At 38.2% G+C, this 23,756-nt stretch overlaps 1 protein-coding gene across 8 annotated transcripts in view; it reads left to right on the top strand.

The window, feature by feature from the left end:
• PLXNB2 (plexin B2) overlaps window positions 1-23,756 on the top strand; it is a 257,191-nt gene that overhangs the window by 216,419 nt on the left and 17,016 nt on the right. For all 8 annotated transcript variants that reach the window (XM_068669637.1, XM_068669631.1, XM_068669632.1 and 5 more), the window contains 13 exons: window positions 6,849-6,985; window positions 7,621-7,788; window positions 9,434-9,542; window positions 11,289-11,516; window positions 12,014-12,190; window positions 12,646-12,785; window positions 13,839-13,939; window positions 16,156-16,385; window positions 17,462-17,643; window positions 18,410-18,476; window positions 18,588-18,734; window positions 21,847-22,003; window positions 23,033-23,133. In XM_068669637.1, coding sequence (XP_068525738.1) covers window positions 6,849-6,985; window positions 7,621-7,788; window positions 9,434-9,542; window positions 11,289-11,516; window positions 12,014-12,190; window positions 12,646-12,785; window positions 13,839-13,939; window positions 16,156-16,385; window positions 17,462-17,643; window positions 18,410-18,476; window positions 18,588-18,734; window positions 21,847-22,003; window positions 23,033-23,133 — 1,944 coding nt within the window. The remainder of the gene's footprint in view (window positions 1-6,848; window positions 6,986-7,620; window positions 7,789-9,433; window positions 9,543-11,288; window positions 11,517-12,013; window positions 12,191-12,645; window positions 12,786-13,838; window positions 13,940-16,155; window positions 16,386-17,461; window positions 17,644-18,409; window positions 18,477-18,587; window positions 18,735-21,846; window positions 22,004-23,032; window positions 23,134-23,756) is intronic.

A 23,756-nucleotide genomic window follows, 5' to 3' on the forward strand; every position in this document is an offset into this window, starting at 1 on the left:
AACCCCGCTGTTAGCCAGATAAAAGCCATGCTTCGATTTGACACCAGCAGACTGCAGAAATCTAAAATGCTGGGAACCCTCCAGGAGCATTTTCAGCCTGTAAAAAATATCTTTTAATAGCACTGTAATCAGAAACCTAAAGAAATAACAGATCGCCTTCCTAAACATCCAAAAAGACCAACTGCAAGCAATAAAATATTAAAGAAGAAAAAGTTCATTCTAGATTAATAAACAAGATGAAAAAATGCGAGAGATCAGACATGAGTGCTCAGAGGGTTTGCAGTAGTTTTATCAGAAGTAGCAGTCGTGTACATTGCTAATAAGTAAGTTCGCTTCTAAATGTGATTATAAGTGGAACAGACATGGAGATAATTTACCCTCTAGCACACAGAAAGCATGAACTGCAATGAAAAATATATAAGCATTCCTGTGAACAAATATGTAAGTATGAGGCACAGGATACAAACAGAAAGCAAAGAAAAGATTTCTGGCTGCAACAAAGCAAACAGGACACTGGAAAATGGCCTGAACATGAAGTCATGTACATGCTCGGGCCAGTGCAAGCTGTTTTGCTGGTACTTCATTTTCCCCTCATACCTGTGTGCTGACAAAGCACAGAGTGCCTCAAAGGACAGGCTGTTGCAAGAGCATGACATTACTGTGAGGCAAAGCCCAAAAACACGGCTTGTGAAGCTCGGGTCAGTCTGCTACACGTGGATGAGTCAGGGGTACACAGTAATGTGAGTGCCAAGGGAGGGTTTGCCAAGTTGCAAATAAATCAACCAGTGTTACAGAAAGAATAAATGAATTTGCTACCAAACAACCTTATGCTATTTGAATGTTATGTACTATAAGCAACGCGCAAGGATTTTGCTTGAAATTGTCACTGTCTCACTGCTTCAAATTGGAGCAGAAAACCACTGCTTTCAGGTAAACTGTATCGACAGGATCAACACTGACTGTAGTCATAAAGGCAGACCAGGTAACCTGTTCCTAGCATTATTGTCCGTCCACCAAAGCAAAGGTTATCAAAGCTCTGGAAAACCTGCTCATCAGTTCAGGAGTACTCATTCAGCAATCTGGTACAGCATGGAAAAGTTGAGTTGCAGGTGCATTGCAAGACCTCTCAGCATTGTTACACCTACCTGTGATTTAAGGAAAGTTGGTACATAGGATATATAGATGCTCAGTTTCTCACAGCTGAGAAGCTAAAATCTGCTCCAACCTACAAGCAAGAAATCCCACTGAGATCAAATTATTTCTTCGGGATAAATCATTCTACACCTGTCAGGAGCAAGCTACACCTGTTGAGAAGAGATCCCTGCTCAAACAGCACAGTCGTGGATGCGCATATGTTTTACCAAAACTGCAAATCCACTTCCTACAAGCACAGGACTTGATCATCAAAGCGTAAGGTGGTGAGAAGTCCCTCTGCTGGGAGGTGACAGGCCACCGAACAACTGGCAGGCATTGGAGAAGGCTTTTTAAAATCAGACATTCTGAAAACCCACATATGAGGTAACCTGTTACTGCAGAAAAGAAGTATGCTCACTCAGACACTAAATAACTGGAAAATATGAATTATATTTGTCCAGTGACAAAGAGAGAAGTATAGACCACTGTGACTTGAAAGAACATCTGTCCTTTTCTTGCAACATAAGAAAAAGACAGCAGTGTATGTCAATTGTGATTTTCTACACTTTAAGGAATTATAAAACAAGGGTTAAATTAGCTTTTGTAGGGTTGTTTAAGTTTTACTGTGTCCATGAGAAATGAAGTATTGCCAAGTCTCCACGAGAGCTGATGTTTTCCAGAAGAATTATTACAAGGCTGCTATAAATTCCATATAGGACACATAATCAAATGTTCTACTTAACATTATCATTTCAGTGCGCACTGTGGTGTGATGCTGCAGAAAGTGTGATGTCCTCTGGGCACGTTCTGACTGAGAGAACAAAGATACCGAGGTGGAGAGGGCTGAAAATGGAAGTGGGGTATTTGTAATGATGGCAGGAGTACTTCTGATTCAGGAACTGAAATGAGAAAAGGGAAGAAAGCAGGAGAAAAGAAATCCCTGAGGGGATTTTGAAAAGGTGGTATCACTGATCTCACATCACTTGAGGTTCTGAGGTTGTCAGTTCAGTTTGTAGCAGCTGAATTTTCAGTATTGCTTGGGATTTAGCCCAAATTAGAGGTATCTGCATCTTGCTAAAAGCTGCATTTTTATTATCCCTCAAACGTTTGCAGTGAAGGATTTACCCTTTTCCCTTCATTTTCTTTTGCAAGGAGAAGGAATCTCATGCAGAGCTGTGTTCAGCAATGTAGAAGTGTGTGTTTGTTGCAGCTCTGCTGGAATTTGTATGGTTAAGACCCAGTCTAGCAGCTTACAAAGGTCTGAACCTCTCTGTCCTGTGGGTGAGTGCGATGTCACCCATGGGAAGGGGCTGCCTTCTCCTGAGGCAACACGATTCTTCTCAGAGGCTTGCTCCACTGTTCAGAGAGTACTTTTTGAACTTATCGTGACATTCAGCAAATATCTTCTCCCACTGGTCCCGTCCACCTAACTGCATTTATGGAAAATAACTTTCCAGCTAAGCATTTAGATGACCCATTTTTTTTCTTTACTGGTACTCTGAGAGACTACCAGGTGGGCCTAGGCAGCTTTGTGCTTTGTGCCGTCCGTGAACATTTCAATAGAGCACTAAAGCTTGCTCATAGTGCATCGGTTGTGCAATAAAATTGTTATTAAAATTGTTAAAAACTGTTGGTAATTTATTTAAGCTTCTTATTTTTTCAGGAAGGTCCTTAAGAGAAAGGGAAAGGAAAAAAAAGGAGAAACAGAAAATAGCAAGTAATAATTAATCAAATAATTTTTCTGACAAGTTTATGGTAACAAACTGTTACTATATGATGCTTTGTTTTAGTAGTCATCCTGAAAAATTCCTCTGCATGCAGAGCCCAGTTCAGCTTCTCCTTATTAGATCATCTTTATGAGGCGTCCACATTATTTGGTCCCTGGAGTGCTCTTGGTATTTGCAAAATTACTTTAAATGGGTTAAATATGAATACTTTGAGTTAAGCTGTTTTAAAATAGCCCTTTGAGAGATTGCTGCAAAACCAGTGATTAAAGAGAAAATAAGGGTTAAATGTAACTATTCCACCTCCTCCTTGGCTGCTACCTGCAGCAGCTACTGGAGTGATTCTCAGCCTCAGGTTTTCATTAAACTTGAAGCAAGGCTGAGATGTGCTGGCTCCGTGTTGCACCTGTGTCACGGAGGGGGGCTGAGGTGTGGATAGCACATTCTCCTTTTTGGCATAGCTCAGTTTTCACAGAATGACACAGAAAGGCTGAGGTTGGCAGGGGCCTCTGGAGGCCACCTCATCCAACCCCCTGCTCAGGAAGGGCCACCCGGAGCAGGCAGCCCAGGATCATGTCCAGGCAGCTTCTGAAGATCTCCAAGGAGGGGACCCCACAGCCTCTGCCAGTGCTCAGCGACCCTCACACAGCACAGGAGGAATTCCTGGTGTTCAGAAGGAATCTCCTCTGCTTCAGTTTACTCCCATTGAGTCTTTTCTCATCACCAGGCACCACTGAAATGAGCCTGGCACCATCCTCATTTAACTTTTTAACTTTTAGCAGGCAGAGTCTTGCTAAGAAAAAAAAAAAACTGGGCAAAACAGAGCAGGTATTTATTTTACTTCCCTGTTGCTGTTGTGTTATTCAGAGATAACTTTGCTGTTTGTTTACCTGAATACAATATCCCTGTTCACAGGGAGGTAAATGCAGGCTGCCAATAAAAGGTCCCACACAGAAAATGGTTCTCAGTGGTTCTGCTTCAGGTTTGTGGCTTGCTCGGTATTCACTGATAGGTAGTAACTGAACCAGCTTTTGCTCTGCCAGAGGTACTGATCAGATATGCCAGTTGAGGCTTAATGGTGTAATTATTTATCGTTTTTGCTGAAAGAAAGGAACACAGCTGCCTAGCAGAATCTTCTCAGCAAGCTTCCTTTCTTTTCTTCTTTTTTTTTTTTTTCCCCAAGATTACAGGGTTACAGAGAGCAGGGTATGGTGCTTCAGAAATCTTTTCTTCTACCTTTCCTTCCTAAGTCTTTGCTTAAAGGCTTGACTTTAAGAGGTAGGATTTAGGGAAAAGGCTACAAACTTTTAATATTTTTTTTCCTTTTTTTTTTTTTTTTTTTTTCTGAGGTTGAGGGAGAAAGATTTTGTCCATATTAGCTCCTTTAGTGCTTCTTGGGGAACACTTGCTTCTGGAAACATTGCAGTAGATTTTAACTGGTAATGATAAAATGGTCCAATATTCTTAACACTTTGTAGCAATCAAGATTTAATCTAGAGTTAACAAAAGATATGGTTTTCTTTATATCTACCAAGGTTAAACTTAAAGGATTTGGTAAATTTTTGTAAGTAATACAACTTAGTAATCTTTTTAATCAACAATATTGTGTTTCAAAAAAGCACAAATGCGTTTTTTTGTGAAGTGCAGGTCTAGACTTGTGTTAATTTAAGCTTCAAACGTGACTTTTAAAACTGACCTACTCAAATCTTTTATTTACCCTCGTGCAATTTCAATTTAGGTTAAATAAGCAGGCAATTAAATCAAAAGAAGAGTATGTACAGAGAGAGTTATGTAGATCTAAGTAAGTTTCAGTCAATTCTGTTATATTGAATCAATGCGCCTTTTTGCTTAAACTATGCTTAAAAATTACTTTCAGTCGATTCCTTACATAAAATGTTGTAACTCAAGTGATGTATTAAATTAAAAAGAAATCAAAGGTTAGTGCATGAGAGCAGTCATGTGCTGTAGCATCGTACATCTTGAGGAGTGAAGGGTTTACAAACAGATTTCTCTCAGGGAAGAAAAGCAATTGACACCCAATTAGTGTTAAAGCATATTCCTAAAGCTCAATGACTTGAGAGCAAATTACAGTTGTCATTGTGGATTTGTGAAGTGTGCTGAACCGTGATGCATTCCTTCAGAGGGAAGTTGCTCAGACATGAAAGAATAAAACAAGCACAGCAAGTACAAGTTCTCTGTGTTTCTGTAATATCCGTGCTTTAATAAAGCAAATTTATCAAGTAACCACAAGGTCAACTGAATGCTTTTTTACAAATTCCTGCTACTTGTTAGAAACCCATCAATGGCTCACTGAGCTTTCGACCAAACTCTAGTACATCATTCCCTCTTCTCCCTGCCATTCAAGAACCATTGTTTTTGTAGCTGCTAGCTGACGCAGAGACAGCAGTCTGTGCATGAGAGAAATAACATAGGGGAAAGCTTTTTGCTATGTGATGAGTCAGGCAAACTCTCTTTCTGAACATGGCCTTTCCTCCTTAGAGTGGGAGATCATCACAGTATGATGGTGATCAGGTAAACCCCAATCGGTAAGGGAAGTTCTCAAACATCTTTGCCCTTGCTTTAATCATAGAATCATCTAGGTTGGATGATTCTGTGATGCCCTCCAACACCCCAGCTCAACTTGAGACTGTTTCCTTGTGTCTTTCAGGTAGTTGTAGAGAGTGATGAGGTCTTCCCTCAACCTGCTTTTCTCCAGACTAAACACCAGTTCCCTCAGTTGCTTCTTTGGTTCCTAGTCCCCTCACCAGTTTTGTTGGTCTTCTCTGCGCATGCTAGGGCACCTTAATATCCTTGTAGTGAGGGGCTCAAAACCAAACAGTACTCAAGGGGCAGCCTCACCGATGTTACATACAAGGAGATAATCAATTCCCTAGTCCTGCTGGCCACACTCTGATGCCGGCCAGGATGCCATTGGCCTCCTTGGCCACCTGGGCACACTGATGGTTCATGTTCAGCAGCTGACTGTCAACCAGCCTGTATGTTCCCGTATACAATAGCCCCAAAGCTGGACTCCATCACTGTCCACTCATTTGAGCTAGTTGGCAGGCAATGTGTGCTGAAGCAAGGCCAATCGGTCTCACATGGCTTACATGGCTTCACTCATGCTCTTGACTCAGTAGCAGCAGTGTTGTCCTGAATAGCAACGCTTTTCTCAACTGGGAGTAGGGACTACTTAGCGATAGAGTAATTAAATTGCACTGTTCATGAAAAGCCCTCACTATTAATTTACAGAATTTGTCATATCTGGGGTAATACAGTCATGGAAACAAGGACTGAATTGAGAACAAAAGGAGTGAGATTACTAGAAAAAAAATAAATTTCTGACAAATTTCATGACAATTTGAAATATATCTGCTTGTTCCTATTGATTTTAGGAAATCCTCTCCAACGTTCTTGGTGTATAAAGAAAAGCTTAGTATTTTCTGATCTCTTTTCTCTGCAAGCTCATTGCTCAAGATAGGGATAATAACCTTCTACAGCAATTAAGAATCTTATGAGATAAATGGGACCTTAATGTTCTTTCTGTTCAGTACCAGTTCTGAAAAACTCCCTCTGTCTCTCCCGTCACTGACACAGAATGTAGGAAGGGGTAAGGAAGGGTGAAAGTAGACTCTGCTATAAGGAAGAGAAATCTTAAAATAAGTATGAGAACAGGAAGTCCAACAGGAAGCTCGCACAAACTTAATGGCAGCTAACTCTGCATCTTGCCAGTAGGTAATTTAAATCCATATAAAGCCTCAAAGTACAGTATGGAAAAAATGTGTACATTCATATCACATTACTTCTTCCTTTACTCACTATGAATAATGAAAGACTTTGTTTTATTTGAGAAGACTTGTCCTTCATTATTTTAATTTATTACCTTTTGGGTAATGATATTAAAGTACTATTATCTATTATACTAATTAATACTGGTATAAATTTTTATTTTAATTTTCTAAATTAGTTTTCATCATCTCCTCTTTGCAGGAACCTCATCCGTCTGGAATAAGACCTGAAAGTGGTCCACAGGCAGGTGGAACCACACTTACCATCACTGGTACCAACCTGGAAACTGGTTCCAAGAAGGATGTTCGTGTTTTAGTCGGTAGCCAGCCTTGCAATGTGTACGTACCCTGAGTAACTACCAGTATAGAGTTGTACCCTAACAACTCAATTATACAGATCTGTTGTCTATCTCATAGAGACTCATGCCATGCAATGTGGCTCTGCCCATAATGTTCAAACAGAAACTCACTGAAAGGCTTCAGCTGGAAGAAGCAGCAACAAAAATTACCAAAGTCGGAGGACTCAATTATCCAAATAATTTTTCCAGTTTCAGCTCTCTCCACGTGACCAGCTGCTCCAAATCCAGCCATGCTCTCACTCAACATCTCCTGAGTGGTTCCATACAAAATTTTAATCCTCTGGTGCCCCTTGAATTGTTTCTCTCACTTCTTGTTCCCTTTATTAACTGCTGCACTATTCTCCCCCCAAAAGTGGTATGAGCTGAAGTGTGCTGACATCGCATTGTTCTTGTGTCTGTACACTATTCTTTTTCATATCCTGTTAAAGGCTCTAAATGATCTAGAGAAAGTGTTGTCTCCTCAAGTAATTATTCAGTGCAGAGCAGAAAATAGAGCTCAGAGTTCTTTTCTGTTTGTTTATTTGTTTTTGTTATGGGGTACTGCAGTAACAAATACAAATCAGAGTAATGTTAGCAACTGAATATGTTTCCTTTTCTTTTTCTTCTCCAATCTAGCACTGACTTTGGAGATGAGATCGTTTGCGTTACAGGACGTAATAGCAAAGTTGAAGCAGTTAAAGTCACATTGCTCTATGGGGAAACAGTAATTAATGTGCCAGGGCAATTTTCATACAGTGAGAATCCTACCGTCACCAAGTTCCTGCCAGTAAATAGCTTCAGCAGGTAATGAAATGTTTCTCATAGCTTCATTTACAATTGGGTCAAAATAGGTTATAGCTTTTCCTCTATATACAGCTGTTCAATATAAAAACTGCCATACTCTACCCATGCTCAAATTTAGATACATAAGAGTTTGTGAACTTTCTTAACCACAGCTGATGTTGAAAGTATTCTGTTTACCTCCAAATTTTAATTGCCATTTCAAAGCTATATACTGAAACTAATAAAGGTAATGAGCTTCTTTTAAATAAGCATGTCTCAAAGAAAGAGATTTGAAGTGTTTTGGCATGATGTCAAAAAACATGACCTTTGCATTATGTACAAATCCTTCCCCTCTAAAGGAAAGATCATCATCTGAAAGTGATATAACAGGTTTCTAGCCAAAACATTTCTAGGAGATCTTCTGGTCAGCTTTTAATAAGTAAGCTGTAAACAGCGGAAAGCTATGTCTTATCATCTTTTTGTCCCATGAGGAAAAAAAGTATATTTAGGAATTTTAGATCAGGGATCAGTAAGTCTCTTAAAAGGAGTTGTTTCTCCTACAGTGGCACTCACTTAACAACCCAGCTGGCAGCTGTTCATTCGAAACAGCATTCCTTCTGGAAAAATGCTCACATAGTATCAATTGTGAAACCAAAGAAATGTATGCCACTCGTCTACTTGTAGCAAAATGGCAAATCATCTGTATAAATGTCCTTTTGTCATACCTCTGGTTCTGAGAGTAATTCTGTGACTGGTTCAGGGACAAGCTTGTTAACTTTCCCCATGCTGGTCTCTGTTGTTCCCCAATACTATGATCATTCCACCTAGTGGGTGCAGTTGGCAGAGAGTGGTTAAGATGCTTCCACCCTCTTTCAGCAAAAAGAAGTGTAAGATCATGACCATAAAAATAGGATGATAAAAATAAAATTGACTGTGACTTCTCTTAGAGGAATTGGTACTTGCCTTCTTGAATATGGAGTAATCATTTATGTAAAATACGATTTGTTTTTAATACTTGCATTTGTTTTTTGCTTGGGTTGTTTGGGAGCCTGCAGTTTTTTTGGTAGATCACTAGTGATTTACTCCAGGATATTTAAAACACTGGGGATTTTTGTTTGTTTGTTTGTTTGTTTCCTCTTTATAAACTGAACCTTATTATAATGGATTGCTTTGAGGATAGCTATCATCTATGTTACTTAGATGACTTCAATTCCCACTGGCCACTTACATGCATTCTTTTTCTTACATGAATGCATTCTCTTTTAACCAATATGTTGGAAATGAAAGGGAATAGAGAAACCAGGTCCCTACAGATCTGTGGAAAATATGCTCACCTTTGTCAGTGTGAATACTAGGTGGACTGATTTTAACAAAAACATTGGAGAAGTAAAGCACATAAAAATAAGCATCAATGAAAAGCCACAGATACTGGCAGTGATTTGCACTTCCTTATTCTGCTATTTTAAGACTAATATGAAGTAGACATTGCTGCTTTTAAATACTGTCGTCACTGATAACTTTAACAGAAAATATTTTTGTAGGATATCTAAGTGTCCTATAGGCATTATGTAACTGTTTTCAGTAGAAGTAGTAGCATGCAGGATAAAGTATATGGCTGTAGTATCTTGCCAATGAATTGACTTATTTTTTTAATTTTGCCTTTCAGTGGAGGGAGAAATATTACAGTAACTGGAACTGGGTTTGAACTCATCCAGAGTTTCTCACTGGTGGTGTATGCAGAGCGTCCAGAAGCAGGGAAAGCAAGTCTCAAAAGGGTAATTTTCTTTTTTTACCCAAAAAAAGGCATCACACTGGATGCATAACATATAATCTATTCAAAAAATGAAATGAAGAGTTTGCCCACCTGAATTCACTGGGATTGAGGTGGAATGAGATTTGAACAGGCTTCTGGGTCTCCGTGTAAGAGGAGCAGCCTACTCCTGCCATCCTGACTTACATTTACTTGCACCTCGTAACCTTCTGCTTCAAAATTATTTTCATTCAGTATTAAGCATTGAAGAACTAAACTTTAAATGGTAAACTGGATATATTTGAGAATTTGAAAGTGGTATAATTTTTCTTTGTCTTTCTCCTTCTCCTCCCCTGCAAAGTTTAGCAATTTGTCTGAAACAGGACCTAAATCCAGACAACGTTGAGTACTTGGCTTTGTACAGTGTCTTTTATTTTCTCACACCTCAACGAACAGTCTTCTACATTTCTTTCTTGCTTCAAGCACATTCCACTTACAGCATGATCCCAAAAAAACATGTGCAAAATAAATAAAGATTAAAAGAAAAACACACTTCTTGCATGTAATGCTAAGAACTGACATTACCAATTGGTCTCAGTTTTCCACTCTTCTAATGAAGATTGCAATTTAATGCGAAGATTGAGAACTTAAAAGCAATCTTCCTGCAAGAACATGTTTTAAGGCTTTTTTTTAAAGCTAGCTTTTCAATTTAAGGCTGTTGTGTGGTCAATCTCAAAAATAATTATTATCATATAGAGTTGTTAATGTACATTTCTTGTATTATATGCGTGATTCAACTTATATATGCCAGCTGGATTTGGGTCCATCACAACATTCTCTTTTAAGAATGTGAAGAGGAAAACCGCCTACATTTCACAGGCTGTAAACTGCAAAATGTGATTATCTTGCTTACCTTAAACCCCAGGACTACCTTAAACTCTGTTTAGCATTCTTGACATTATTCATCAACATATCTTACCCCCTCTCCTCTTGTATGCTTAGCATCAATTCAACATGTTAGCCTAAATCTGCATTATATATAGTACATACTCTTGGTTAAGACTATAAACTCTTTCCTAATCTTTTGTTTTGCTTCCATTTATGTAGCAGTATCAAAAATGTAGGGAAGCTACCAAATTGCATTTGATTTCTCAAAGTGAGAAACTTAGGTGGTGATAGAAGTTTTAAGGGTTCATATTAGTGTTGTTGGCTGTGGTTGGTATTACTGAATGGCTGAAGGAGTTTCTAGCATAAGAACATTTGTGCAATTGTGAGTGAGGTGGGGGACAGGTCAACAGAGTTGTTACCTTGTGTAGGTGATTTACAACTGGCAATTTTTTTTTTCAGAAATTCACTTGATAATTGTCTTGAATTTCAGAAAGGTATTCTACAATGTCAGTAGAGAAGAATCTATGTGAGAAATGTAATAGTACAGAAGATGGTCTTGATTAAGCCTACCACATTAACTTCTTAATCCTAGAGCAATTTAATGATATCAGCCCAGTGTAGTCCAGAGTCACAGAATTTGGAGGCAATGGAAAGTGAGCTAAGTTTTTTTCAGGGGGCAGCTGCTAGAATATAATTAACCAATAAATTGTTCCCGTCAACATTTTTTTTTTTCTTTTCAGCAAGTACCTCATACTGTACCTCATTTTTGCTGTATGGAGGATACAACTCCAGTCTTTTTATTCTACAATGTAAAGTTATCAACAGTTAGGTACAGGAACCAAACTCTAATACATGCACATTCTTCTTGTCTCATTTCTTATAGTTTGATGGAAGATCTGTTACAAGACTTAATGAAACCACAGTGATTTTTTCTTCCCCACCAATATTGGAAGATCCAGAAAACTACAACATTACCACCATTATTCTAATGGATCATTATCAATTGGTTGTAAAAAATGAGAGCCACTCCTTTGCATACGTTGCAGACCCAACCTTTGAAAATTTCACAGATGGCATCAAAAAGCAAGTCAACAAACTCATAAATGCAAAGGTAAATCAACCGAGAGATGGTGGTTGCTCATTTTGTCCTTGAAGCGTGTATGGGATTTTTCTTTTCTTTCACAAACCCTAACGTATGATGAACATCTGCTTGGTAGCATACCAGAAATGCTTTCTAGAGTCCCTTACCTCTGCTGGATGATGAATATCGTCAGCTCCCCTTTCCTTCCCCTTCTCAGAGAATTTTGCTCTTTTTTGCTGTACTTCGGGTTTCCCCAGGATACCCCCCCCTGCTCCCCCTACTGCTGAGTCTGGCATTTGGAAATGCCCTCTCCCAGAGAGCTTCCAAGGATTGGATGGAACTTTTCCTTATTGCACCAAGAAGGAAAGGAGAAGGAATTGCATAATTCCCCTCTGCTCCACTCTTTTGCACACTGCAGTTCAAATCACATCTGCTGCTCAGCATGATCTAAATGGAAATTAGCAACTCAGAACTTCTTGTTTCCCAAGACTTTGCCATAATAACTTAGCCTTGTATTTTCTGTCTAGGGCAGTAACCTGAACAAAGCCATGACGATAGACGAGGCCCAGGCTTTTGTAGGTGATGAGCCTTGCAACATAAAAACGCTGACTGAAACGGACTTGTATTGTGAGCCGCCTGAAGTACAGCCACAACCAAAGAAAAGGCAGAAGAGAGATATGATCAATAACCTTCCTGAATTCATTGTAGGTTACCCTTTCAATATATTATAGTATCATGTTTAAGTAACACTGCTACAATTGCTTCTTAATTAAAATAATTCTTTCTCTAAAGTTGTTATAGTACCGTAAAAACTCCTTGCAATTCTTTCTTTCTCCAGCTTCTGCCTGCTGTCTAGAAGACATCACACATAAAGAGTGTTCCCAAGCTGCCAAGCTGTACCTTCATTACATAGGAATGTAAAATTGTAGCTAGGCAGACTGGGGATTTGTCTTCCTCTGCAAAGCAAAGTAAATTTTTTTCATAGAATAAAGTGCTAGTGACCTAAATTCAGTATAAAATATTCAGAAATGTTTCCTTCGTTTGGCAGATTGAGATAGAAATTCACTTAGTAAGAAGTACAAAGAATTTAGAGCACAATTGAGAAGTGAACCATTGTCCATTTGCAGTTTCTGAGGCAAATGTGTGTTTATCTAATTAGGTGAAATTTGGACTCCGAGAATGGATCCTTGGAAGGGTGGAATATGATACACGTGTGAGCGACATCCCACTGAATCTTATTTTGCCACTAGTACTTATTCCTATGATAGCAATCATCGTCATTTCTATCATCTGTTACAGGTAAGAAGTTCCTTTAATTAGGTCTTTTTGCTGTCCTATGGCTTTGAAGGTAATACCTGATTGTTTTGAGCTCAGCCTACAAAAAATTATCTTTATAATTTTTTAAGAGCTGTAGGGTTAAGAGAAGCAGCTACAGCTGGCGATATGTATGAGCACCAATTTATTCCTCTCACACACACCAAATTCCTTGGTGTCAGTCAGCCCAGTCTGTCCTTTATACATCAGCACAACAGTTGGTCCCAGGCTTGCCTAGTGCACAATTGCAGACTGAGTTGCACAGATAGCATTCCTGAAATGGCAACTAAAGTGCCTCTCACAAAGGAGATAACTTGTTCTGCATACATATCTTTCAGCGTTTATGCTGCCTCAGTCAGTACTATAGATCAGAGCTGGATGGATTTGGCTAAGTGGTCATTTGGGTCTTTCCAGCTGAGATAAGTGTTACCCACACAACAAATTTCATGATTAATGATGAAATTCACACTTCACAAAGGGCCAGAACAATGTCAGTACTTCTTTTAAGACCCACTTAGCCCAATTTCGAGGTTAGTAATAAATGGGCCTCATACACAGACCTTAGGAGGGGGTGGATTTCACTCTGGTGGTGTGTATCAATGCAACCAAAGCACTGCTGAAGTGCTGAGCAGCACTGACATTCTCACGGATGTCCTGCAGCCTCCTTGATGCGCTATGATGATCTCTAGCTGCTGCAGAACATGCTGCAAGTAGTCCCTGTTCAGTACATACAAATTAAGTTTCTGTAGTCAATATGTGACCGCAAGCATTTGTAACTACCGCTTATTTGATGTCAAATCTCTGCCCTAGTGTGTTTTAAAGTAGCAGGCCCATGGTGGTACCAGGTTGTTTGGAACTAAATGAAGATTTGGGCTGCCATTGCTTTTCTCCTCCATTCTCTCTCTGCCACTAGTGTTCAAAAGGAAATCCAAACAGAAATAGTCCTCCAGTCATCCTCTTGACTCCCCATTCAAAGGTGCTGCAAATGATTTGCTTTTACAGTTTGTAACTTTAAAATCTTATTTCTATTCCATAAAGACGCAAGAGCCAACAAGCAGAACGAGAGTATGAAAAAATTAAAGCACAACTTGAAGGCCTGGAAGAGAGTGTCAGAGACCGGTGCAAGAAGGAGTTCACAGGTATGACACATATTTTACTGCTGTGAGTCCTCTTGAGCAATCAGAAATGCAACAGTGCTATCTTGCTAAAACTGGCTCCTGAGAACAAATACTTAGAAGTCGATCTTCGTAGTCTTGATTACACGCATTGCCATACAGCACATAGTTTGCTATTATATATGAAAGTCATAAATTAAAATAGGGAGTTTTTAAAGGAAATGGACAGTTTCAGTCTAAAGGGAGCACAGAGTTGGCAACTGGGAAATGTAAATTAGTTGAGATTGGGGTTATTTATAGTGGCCATTGACATGGAGGAAAGAAAGGTTTGTAATGACTTATCATGCACTTAGTATTTAACACAATGGCTATATATGCCAAGTATGTACATTAAAAATGATTTCCAGAGCTGCAAAATGTATTTGCAGCAATCAGCCTACAAAGGGATAATTTGGCAAGCATGCACGAAAGAACTAGGATGTTGCACAGTTCATCACGGAAATACCTTAAGCTTGACTTGAGGAGCTAGCTAATTGTTCCATGTAAATGTAGTAGCAACATCCCAGGGAAGGCAGCAGGAGGTGTGAAGGCTCAGCATTTCTACGTGTTGAACCACTCATTGCAATACTTCAATTAACCATCTGAATGCAAACATTGCAAATATTGGCTTAAATGATTACCATGAAATGTCATCTCATTATCTGAATTATGCTTGCTGTTGGGTCATATTGAAATTATCCCAACTAAAAAAAATACGTAAGTTTTAGTTCTAAAGAGAGAAAGATTATTTCATGATGGCAGTGGCTAAATAGCAGGATTGAATTAAACACCAATTTGAGGTTAGAGTTTGAAATTAATTTTAGGAGCTCAGGGTATCTCAAAGACTTCTGTCATGCTGGAAACCTCTCCAAGTCTTGATTTCAGGGAACTTCTGGGACAGAATGTTCTTTCCTTGTGTCATTTCTTTCTGTGGAAGGCCAACTCCTTCCAGGTTCTGGACACAACCCAGAAACAAATCTTTGAACCAAAAACTGTTCCTAGAGACGTTTCATTTCAAACTGAATTTTGAAATGTGAGAGGGTCAAGCAAGGTTAACAGCCCTCCCTCCATCACCTCATGTGTGCAACTTCATAACCATTTCTGAAAGAAGGTGCCCTTCTCTTGCTGACACTCCTTGGGGATGCTACGGACTCCTGATGTTTGCTGGATTGAAGGTTTCCTTTCTGCTCCACCAAGCACAAAGGCTGGGGAAGCAGAAGGCACATCCAAGGAGTAATCCAGTTCCCAAACTGCATCTGTCTTGGCTGACAGTTAAATGAAACACTGAAGTCAAAACACATTCTGGATCCATGCTGTAAAACTGTAATGACAACAGCACAAAGTGCAGACAGTCTGAAATACACAGGACCAATAATAGCTATGGAAAGGGCCATCAGGAGGAAGTACAAATACCACAAAGCTGGAAACCACAAGACACTTAGTCTCTTAGCTTTGCTTGCTGTTACGAAGTAAAGGGGTAAATGAATGCATATGAGCAATAAACTTTCAGAGACACTGGGTCACTATACTAATTAATGTGGTATTCTAGTCAATCAGTAATACTGGGTAATTTGAAAGCCTTCAGCTGAAATAGCTGCTCCGAAAGATGATTCCCTAATTGTTGTCCCTTTTAAGAAATTCAAAGCTTTTGAGTCCCACAGAAATGTTTCCATCAATTTCAACAAGCCATTTAACCTTCTTCCTTCCTGCCATCCCCTTCCTTCTAATTAAATTAGTGGGCTTTACACTTTAAACTTTATTTTACTGGATTGCTACGTGTTTTTAAAAAGAACTTTTATTTTTACATGGACTCAGAGAAAATAGAATATATATTGAAAAAAAAAAAAAAACACAACAGTATTTCTGTGTCTATTTTTTTGCTCTTTGCTACAATTCTGCGTTCGTATGTATGAACTCAGACATCCATTAAGGTTTTCCTTCGATAGACATAAACAAGGAAACCATCTGTGCTAAAGACAGTTATGAGCATGTCACCAGAGGATTAGCTGTGGTCATAGTTAACAGGATAATTGGAAAAAATAGCAAGAGAATATGTGAGATGAGATAGAGTTTTCAGCGTTGAGTTACTTTTTCTACATCACAAGATACCTAAAGGGATCATGCTACCTGGAAAAAAAAAAAAAAAAAAAAAAAAAAAAAGCTACATTTTTTTTTCAATCAACTCTTAAACTGTATTCTAGATCTAATGATAGAGATGGAAGACCATACAAGTGATGTAAATGAAGCTGGAATCCCAGTACTAGACTACAAAACATACACAGACAGAGTCTTCTTCTTGCCCTCCAAAGACGGAGAGAAAGATGTGATGATTACAGGGAATCTGGATATTCCAGAGGCTCGGCGGCAGACTGTGGAGCAGGCTTTGAACCAGTTCTCCAACCTCCTCAATAGCAAATCATTTCTCATTAATGTGAGTATTGAAGCAGATTATCCTTGTCTTTTAGCTGGGCATACCTTTATGAGCAACACAGTATGTTTGCAAGCACAAGTGAACCAAAGTTAGCAAAAATAAGTGATTTTCATAAATTTCAGGTTCCAAAGTAGCTGATGGAAAATCTGTTGCATCACAGCCAGAGCTCCCTGGGGTTACAGGGAAGATAAGATTTCTGTAGAGCCAGCCAAGTCATATCGCACAGACTTGGTCAGCATGACAGCAGTTGTAGGAAAACAGATATTACCTGATCTGCCATAAAAACTGCTGTTATGAAGTAGTCTGTTTTAGCCTTTTAAGAAATATGGCATGGGGAATGCTGATTCCCTCCTGGTTCAGCTGGGTGCTGTGGTCACCAGTTACCTGCCACAAGCTGTCAGCTGGATTTCTAACCCAGAGAGTACAAGACACAGTCTCCTCCGACCAGAAAAAAAAAAAAAAGGTCTATTCATGAAGATGATTGATGAGTGCTCAGCTCCTCCGAAAAGACACCTAATTGCTCACTGTCGGAAAATGAGCTGATTGTCAGACACCTAAATATAGATTTAGGCTTCTAACTTCTTCTCCTTTTTAAATGAGGCTCCAGTGCTGAGTTAGTTAATGGTAGTATTACAGTTTCTGGCAGAAGAGAGTGCGTTCCCAGGTGTACTTACTTAGATTAGTGTCTTTGTAATATGATGTGAAAGGACTGGGAATTTGGGGGAGAGGAAAGTTGATTTTCCTTTTTAAAAAAATTGTCATAGAATACACCTTTCATCTTTTTTTTTTTTCTTTTTTTTTTTTTTTTTTTTTAATTAAAGCATAGCTTTTAAGGATTTGGTTAAAATATATTAGCATTCCTTGGGTTAGTCCGGTAGACAGTGTATGTATCTAAAACCAAATTATAGGTAACGTTTTCTTACAAGTAGTTTTTTCAAACTTCTGAAAACTTTTCCATGCTGTGCTTAGGAGATTAACGTTAAAATAATATCCCTCATCTCCTTAATGCAGACAAGCATTGAGGATCTCCAGAAACATGCTATCTGACTTGATTTTGTATTTGATTTCTGTTTCAGTTTATTCACACGCTGGAAAACCAAAGGGAGTTCTCCGCTCGAGCTAAAGTGTATTTTGCATCTTTACTGACAGTTGCTTTACATGGAAAACTAGAATACTATACTGACATCATGAGGACTCTGTTCTTAGAACTGATGGAGCAGTATGTGGTGGCCAAAAACCCAAAGTTGATGCTAAGAAGGTTTGAATGATTGTTATATTTTTCTGTAGTTCTCTGTTTTTCTGCAAATGTATTTCTTTTGCAACATGACTATATTAAAACACCATCTGTGGAAGTCAAAAATACCCTGACCCAAGGATATTTGGAAAACAAGTCTACCAGAAACAGCTGTAGAAGGCAGAAGCAGGACTGTTGGCAACAGATTTCCTTATTCAAATTACTGTAGCGTAGGTTACTGAAGCATCTACCTTACCTCAAAATACAATAACGAACATTTCATTTACTTTTTAATCTAATTTTATTCCAAATTATCTAGCATTTATACCACACATCATCTCTGTAATGAGCACACATAATCAGCTTTCATTTTGTATTCAATGAAGGCTTGCTCTAATGTTTTTAACCCTCTTGTTATCTCAAATACATTACAAAAGGCCTTGCTCTGCATATGTTGTAGCTTTGTAATCTGTAGGGTTATTTTCCCAGTATGTGCACAATTGGGTTAATTTTTTAGCTCTTGTTCTTACAGCATAGACACAATTTAAGATTTTGCATAAAGGCTGTGTGCTTTTCAGTAATGAGCTGAAGGTACCCAGGAATGATGAGCAATACAAAGCACTTATCATAAAGCAAGTACATGCTCTCAAGACTCTACAGGGAAATCATTGCATTAGGAAAGTGCATGCAGTTAAGCATGTAAAAATATTATATTTCAAGCAATGTTTTTCTTTAAAACTTTGTCATTAAGTACCCCTAACATACTTGGCGTTGTTGCTTTTTTTTTTAGATCTGAAACAGTCGTTGAGAGAATGTTGTCTAACTGGATGTCTATTTGTTTATATCAGTACCTCAAGGTAAGAGTTGAAGTCTGTTGCCTGTGGGGTTTTTTTATCAATAATACCTAAACATTCTGAATTGAGTGTATCTTTTGTTTTTGATTTATTTTATTTTATTTCCTTTAACAGGACAATGCTGGGGAGCCTCTTTATAAATTGTTCAAGGCCATCAAACACCAGGTAGAAAAAGGTCCAGTGGATGCTGTACTAAAGAAAGCCAAGTATACACTGAATGACACAGGCTTACTGGGAGATGATGTAGAGTATACACAGTTGGTAAGCAGTGCATGATTATTATGTTATAAAATGTTTTTTCTATTTAAATTAAGACCTGTAGTGTTAAGTCTGTATGTACTTTCTAGACCACTATGATCTGCATAGAAGTTCTTATCATGGACAATACTGTAGACAGTCTGATCAAAAAAAGTCTCCAAGAACAAAAATAAAGCTGTAAATTATCTTCTAAGCATTAAATCCCAGTCCTGCCACCATTGAATCCAATCCAGTAAATCCCTTCCATAATTTTCAAGGTTTACCCGAAGAGCATTTGGGGTGTTTGCCTTTTTCCCTTTTCCCATCTAAATTAATTAATTGATTTTTGTAAAATTATTTCACCAACATTGTGCTTGGACTTCAGGCTGTCTCTCCCTTGATATTTCTACTTGTCAGTATTTCCAATGTCATTTTAGAGTTCATTTTATTAGTATATCAGAATGAGCACCTCTCCAGATCTGTAACATGGCTCTGCAATATCCAAAACACCTTATGAAACTATTTCTGCACTTGTTTGTTGGTGAGCCAAACTCTTCTGACAGTGAGCAACCAAACTGGCATTGAAGGAGGTTTATATCCCCATTAGAAGTTTAAATTCCATACACTGAGTCGTGGACATCCCTGCCTCTTCCCCGTCAGAGATCTACCACCTCAGAATCTGATCTCCAGTTCTCTCTGTTACAAATTCTGCTTTGGCTTAACTCTGTTCACTGGCATGGATTTACACCTTTTTTTTTTTTCAACCAAACTCTAGAACTTGGGATTCATTGTCTTTTTAAAAAGTTGAAACACCCTACTTTTTAGCAGTTTAGGTATTGTAAATTCTAGTTTTGCTCCTCCTGACAGTCTTGCTGATTCTCTTCAGGATACGGCGAATATCCAAAATACAATGATTATCCAAGACATGGACTGTCCTTGAAATAACAAGATTTTTTTTTCCTCTCTGATTCCTTTTTTATTGGAATGATAGTAGCCATTTGTGTTTGTCTCCAGCTGAGAAAAATGCAGTGACATATCTGCAGTGTTGAAAGTGATTTTTAATAAAAAGTTTTCTTAAGTCCTGGCAAAAAAAAAAATCAGTATTTTTTGTATTCAGAAGGGATGCTGATGGGAGGGCTGATGTGAGGAGATTGCTGTAGGACTTTCACTCATTGAATCACTCAACTATTGCCTAGACTGCCTGCAGGAAAAGTGTGTACTGACCAAGAATAAATATTTTAAATTCAGTTGATGTTTTGGGAATTAGCTGAGTTATCATCTGAGCTGAAAGTACCACCCATAGAGACACACTGACTGGTAAATGCTGTGTGCATTTTCTCTTGTGCATGGTGAAAAAAAAAGTGTATTTGCACTGTGCATCATGTAAGGCTTCATGGCAATAATTCTCTCTTCAGTCTGTTTCTTTTCATTAAAAAAAAAAAAAAAAAGATGTCTAAAATTAAGCTAATTGAACGCAGTACAAAAGTAGAAAATTTGTGCATGTAGTCAGATGTGGGCAGAACAAGCATGCTGCTTAGATATTAGACATTAAAACATTGTACAGTAGCAGTATTTGTTCCAGATCCACAAATATCGCATGAAACAATTGTCTGTGTGCATGCATGTAAGATGATGAGACATATACAGATAAATGTATTACAAAAAATTATGAAGTGGGATAATATTGCTTTAAGTTATTGGGATCTTTGATGATGTTGTGGTAACCGTGAGCAGTTAGGGAGCACTCGTGCACTAAGGTCGGTTAAAGCATGAGTTAATTAGTTCACTTCTGCAGGAAAGTGAGACGTGGTGGGAGAGTACGATACAGAGCAGTTGTCTGCGCTCTAATTGTTCTTATTTAAAAGCTGAGTCTGTTTTGCATCACTGGTTACACTGACATGCTGCATACTGAACCAGCAGCAAAATCATGTCTAATTACCATAAAGCTAATAGGAAAAGGAAGGTGAAATCTCATGATTAGTTTGAGAGTTCTGTCAAGGGACAGTGCAATCATGTTTAATTTCACTGCCGTATGGCATAGTTTTTCTTCACTGTTTAAAAATACCAACCATGCAAGTTCGTTTCTGAGGTTTGACATGATGAACTTAGGTATCATGCTTGGCAGGGCCATATCAGAGAGCTCAGATGCTTAGGATCACTGGCTGATCTTGTGACATGCCTGGCCTCCAAAGCCACCCGACTAGCAAAAGATCCACAAAGGCATGGTGTTGTACTTATTCAGCTAATGAAGGAAAGAGGCCTTTTACAGTATCTGTTTGTTATGGGTGCTCTTTCCTCCCATGAAGATTTACTGCCCATCATTTTCTCATTTGCTTTTGTCTGTGTTGAAATTGACCTATCTAATGAAGCTACTTCTAAAAAAATCCCCCTAGATTTAGCAAACTGCAGGGTTTTGGGGGTTTATTAACATCAAAAAAAAAAAAAAGTAAAAAAAAAAAAAAAGTAATATTTTAGAACTAACATAAACTACTTAGGTATACTAATACATGCTTAATGAACAGCTGGTCACTGGAGATAAAGTTACAGGACACGGACAAGTCACTACTCATCAGTTGAGCCATGTTAAATCACCATATGTACAGTCAGTCTGCTCAATGAGAAGTAAAACCAGAACTACAAAGATAGAGTAAAGGAAGAACAAATTGTTCAGCTACAGTATTCTAGGAGCTCAGAAAAGTGCAGCTCAAGTGATTATTGGTAACTCATTAAATTTAGGCACTGTATGACTTGTGCTTTGCTGTGTCCCAAGTTATCAGGCTGCAAGAGAAATGGTCCTGCTGCTTTGTACTTTTGCCTCCCCTTTGTTTTAAATTTTAATAAATTACCAAGACTCGGTAATAGTATCATATTAGACATAACCAAACCTATTCTACAGCTTTTCTATTTAGTCATAATAGGAAGAATTAACTGGAATTAAAAGAGCTGGTTGGCTGCGTAACAGTGAAGGATCTCTCAAGGAATCCACAGTCGCATTGTAAATACGTGCTGCTGTGCAATAATCATTGCACAATGAGTTCTAAATATGGTTTGCATTTAAATTATCCAGAAAACTAGATTTAGAGGTAATTCAAGCACTGGTTTGTCTTATTAACCATATATATTCTTTCTTTTACAGACAGTAAATGTGTATGTACAAGATGGAGGAACTGATTCCACACCTGTGAAAGTGCTTAACTGTGATACCATAACGCAAGTGAAGGAAAAGATAATAGACCAAGTCTATCGAAATCTGCCATGTTCTCAGTGGCCAAAAGCTGAAAGTGTAGCTCTTGGTAGGTAGCTAGTGATCCTATATTGAGTAGGTGAAATGTGTTTTGTAATTTTGACTTTTCCCGTTGCCAAAAATTTCTACAGAAGCAACATTGGAGGAAAAAAAAAAGGAGGGGGGGAGCTGAATTCACATTTAGCTGGATGCAAATACAGAGCATTTTTCCACAGTCTTAATATGCATTAAAAATTAATGCTTCCCTATAGAGTTCTTTTTCCCAATTCTTAAAGTTTTGGTCTATTGTCATTAGTGTGCAAAGAGCCTGTTAATGACTGTTAGCACAAATGTATTCATGTCTGACAGAATCAGTATTTCAGGTACTAATTAATGTGATAATGACAGCATGGACAATTAACTGATGGAGAAGTAATGATGCAATTTCAGAAACCGGTACTGATTTTGACTTGCCTTTCTAATGATTGTTCAAAAAAATTATAAGTTAGAGGAGTTGCACTTTTAGGAGATGATGAGCCACCCAGCCTCTGAAACTCATCCTCCTTGAAGGCTTTTAGAATTGCTTTTCTCTTCTGGAGAAAAAAAAAAAAAAAAAAAAAAAAAAAAAAAAGTGATGTAACTTAAAAGGCCTAATAATCTCATAATAGAAGCTCTATTTAAGTAGTTTTGCAATATCCTCATTACTGCCTTAACCTGAAAGTAGATAATGCAATTTTTGCTCTTCAGAAAATCTTAGTAAATTACTTAAGAATGCCTTTTCCAATCTACAGAAAATTCTACTCCTATATTTTGGTCTGGTAGCATGTTCTAATTGTATGTATTTGTAGTATTCTATGCAAAGGAATTTAACTTTCCATGGAAAATGATCTGAAGTCATGTACGTGGCTGGGAATAGTTTGTGCAAGCTTCTGTAATGAAGGCCAAAGCAATAAATAACACACATTGTGGCATGTGCCAAATTACTTTTAATGTTCCACAATGCGTCAGTGGTTCTCTAAATTGAAACATTCTTGGAGTAGTTATTTTTGCACACGGTTAAAACTGTGGTTTTTTTTTTCTCATTTTAATTGCTCCTTAGAGTGGCGTCCAGGTTCGACTGCACAGATCCTCTCAGACTTGGATTTAACATCCCAAAAAGATGGCAGATGGAAACGTATCAACACACTGATGCATTATAATGTAAGGAGGTGTTTCAGAGCAGTTGTTCACATCTGTTAACTGTTCTTTAGTAATAAATAAAATCTCTATTTGTTTGTAGAAAAACTTCTGTGGTACATAAGGAATCAAATGAAAAACTAGCTCTGGGTCTAGGCAGTAACAACTTGGGGAGCATGAAAGGCTAGGTCTGGACATATTGCATAAACATCTTACCAAAAACATATTACCTAAATGCAGGCACTTTGGTTTCATCACTGTTGCAGTGTCCAAATCCAAATTCTCCTTTCAACATTCAAAAGCTCCCTGTGCCTTTGTTGGGTCTCATATTCATCTCTTCTTTTCTTTCCTCTGCCACTTCCTACCCCTGAGAATTATCTTTGTCCTTGCTCTGCTGCTAAATAGATTTTGGGTTGGTCTGGTTTGCTCAGCAACGCAGTCAGGAGAGCAGATGTTGATGTTTCTGTACCGTCTGTTTTAAGTTTCATATTGTGCTTACTACCAAACACATGCAATCCACTTATCTTGCCTTTGTATTCTATTCATCCCTTTCTAAAAACAGATATCCTGGTTAGGAAAGGTAGAAGTTAGTTTTCTCTCAGAAAGAGACAGCTCTGATTCTTCATGATAAAATCCATGTTTGCACA

This window comes from Anas acuta, chromosome 1, assembly GCF_963932015.1.
Source record: "Anas acuta chromosome 1, bAnaAcu1.1, whole genome shotgun sequence".
Taxonomy (NCBI): domain Eukaryota; kingdom Metazoa; phylum Chordata; class Aves; order Anseriformes; family Anatidae; genus Anas; species Anas acuta.